Source organism: Antrostomus carolinensis, unplaced genomic scaffold, assembly GCF_000700745.2.
Source record: "Antrostomus carolinensis isolate BGI_N321 unplaced genomic scaffold, ASM70074v2 scaffold23746, whole genome shotgun sequence".
Taxonomy (NCBI): Eukaryota; Metazoa; Chordata; class Aves; order Caprimulgiformes; family Caprimulgidae; genus Antrostomus; species Antrostomus carolinensis.
The window spans coordinates 812-3,379 of NW_010321517.1; the positions used below are offsets into that span (position 1 = coordinate 812).

The window sequence follows — 2,568 nt, forward strand, 5'->3', positions numbered from 1 at the left end:
AAGGTCCCTTCCAACCCAAACCAGTCTGGGATTCTGGGGTTCCATGATCATGGCCACGTGTCCTGGACTCCATCTCTCTACCCAGAGGATGTGTGTGGCCCCGAGATGGTGGTTGGGGATGGGGGTTTGCAGCCCCATAATTGAGTGGGGGGGCTGTTGGGGGGTGGTGGTCATCCATAACCAACCTCTCGGCTCTTGCAGAACGGCCTCTGGGTCTCCAAGGATTTTGGGGAGAAGTGGGAAGAGATCCACAAAGCCGTGTGCCTGGCCAAGTGGTGAGTGGCTGCCCACTTTGGGGCTGGGGGGGCAGGAGATTGCAGCCTGAGCAGGCAGAGAGACCCCCACCCACCCATCTGATCCTCGCAATGATGGATCAATCTGGATCAATCTGGAGTTGGTGGCATCTTGGGCCACCGTGTCCCATCTGCTTTTGAGTGTCCCCCTCTCCTCTTCTCTTCCCCAGGGGTGCGAACGACACCATCTTCTTCACCACCTACCTGAACAACTCCTGCAGTGAGTACTGGAGCTCGAGCCACCTCTCTGAGGTCCCCGTCACCTCAGAGCATCACAGAACCAGTTTGGTTGGAAAAGCCCTTTGAGATCATGGAGTCCAACCATGAACCCAACACTGACCAGTCCCCGACTAACCCATGTCCCTCAGCACTGTGTCTACACGACTCTTCAATCCCTCCAGGGATGGGGACTCCACCCCTGCCCTGGGCAACCCCTTCCAATGCCTCAGAACCCTTTCAGCAAAGAAATTCTTCCTCTCATCCCATCTCAACTGCCCTGGCCACAACTGGAGCCCATTTCCTCTTGTCCTGTCCCTTGTTCCTGGGTTGAACAGCCCCCCCCCCACCTCTCTCCACCCTCCTCCAAGGGACTTGGACAGAGCCACAAGGTCTCCCCTCAGCCTCCTTTTCTCCAGGCTCAACACCCCCAGTTCCCTCAGCCACAAGGGAACTCAGCACACTTGTGCTCCAGACCCTTCCCCAGCTCCGTTGCCCTTCTCTGGACATGCTCCAGCACCTCCATGTCCTTCTTGGACTCAGGGGCCCAACACTGAACCCAGCACTCGAGCTGCAGCCTCACCAGTGCCCAGCACAGGGTGTGATCACTGCCCTGGTCCTGCTGCCCACTCCAGTGGTGATACGAGCCAGGATGCTCTTGGCCTTCTCTCCCGAGCTCCAGCCAAAAACTCTCTGTCCAGCCAGGCTGGTCTTCCCCACCAGCTCATCTTTCAGCTCATGGGGTCAGCCTACTCCTACACCTTCAAAATTTCCTTCTTGAGGAATGTCCAGCTGTCCTGGACTCCTTTGCCCTTTGGACTGTCTCCCAAGGGACTCTGTCAACCAGGTTTCTAAAGTCTGCCCTCTGGATGTCCAAGAGAGTAGTTCTGCTGACCCACCTCCTTACTTCTCCAGGAGTCAAAAACTCTTTTATCATTTCCTCATTGCTGTGCCCAAGATGGGTTTTGAAAACCCAACACATCTCTCTCAAAGTCCATCAAGGCACCTTCCCTTTCCTTTCATCTGGCCAGCTGAAGCCCCCCATGAGAACAAGGGCTGCTGATCATGAGACTCCTCCTCCAGCTGCTTATAGAATATTTCATCTGCCTCTTCATCCTGGTGGGATGGTCTGTAACAGATTCCCACCATGATATCTACCTTGGTGGCCTTCCCCTTGATTCTTAACCCATAGACACTCAACCCTCTTGTCACCGTCATTAAGCTCCTGACCATCAAAACTCCCCAACATACGGGGCTGCCCCACCACTCCCCCTTCCTTGCCTGTCCCTTCTGAAGAGCTTCCATCCCTGGAAACATTCCAGGTCAGGTTGGACGGGGCTCTGAGCAACCTGAGCTGGTTGAAGATGTCCCTGTCACTGCAGGGGGGTTGGACTAGAGACCTTGAAAGGTCCCTTCAGCCCAAACCAGTCGGATTCGTAGCTGTCCTTCGCAGCACCCCAGTTGTGTCAGTCATCCTGGTGTGTTTCCATGGTGGCAACTATCTCATCATCCAGCCAACCTGGTCTCACCCCTTTCCCCCTTCAAGTCTGGTTTAAAGCTCTGCCAACGAGCTCTGCTACCTCCTTCACAAGGAGCCTTTTCCCTCTTTGAGGTGGATGTCACCATCTGTCACCAGCAGCCCTGGTGGCATGTAGACCATGCCATGATCAAAAAACAACCCCAAAATGTTACTGGTGACACCAGGCTCAGAGCCAGGCATTGACCTGCTGGCTCTTCCTGGTCCTTCCTTCATCATTCCCTGCACCTGGAGGGGTGGAGGAGAATGCTGCCTCTGCTCCTCATCCCTTTACTGGTTGTCCCAAAGCCCTGAAGTCTCCTTTGATTGCCCTCAGATTTCTTGTTGCAACTTCATCACTGCCCACCTGGAAAATCAATAATGGATGATGATCTGAGAGCTGTACCATGGGATCATGGGATGGTTGAGGTGGGAAGGGACCTCAGGAGATCATCCAGTCCACCCCCCCTGCCAAAGCAGGTCCACCCAGAGCAGGTTGCACAGGATGGTGTCCAGGTGGGGAAAATAATGGTTAGATTTAAA

General features: G+C 54.7%; 1 protein-coding gene across 1 annotated transcript in view; it reads left to right on the forward strand.

Moving 5' to 3' along the window:
* Nucleotides 1-2,568, forward strand: part of SORT1 (sortilin 1) — a gene marked incomplete at both ends in the record, with an annotated part of 5,739 nt that overhangs the window by 764 nt on the left and 2,407 nt on the right. The window contains 2 exons of the mRNA XM_010169967.1: nt 202-275; nt 464-513. Coding sequence (XP_010168269.1) covers nt 202-275; nt 464-513 — 124 coding nt within the window. The remainder of the gene's footprint in view (nt 1-201; nt 276-463; nt 514-2,568) is intronic.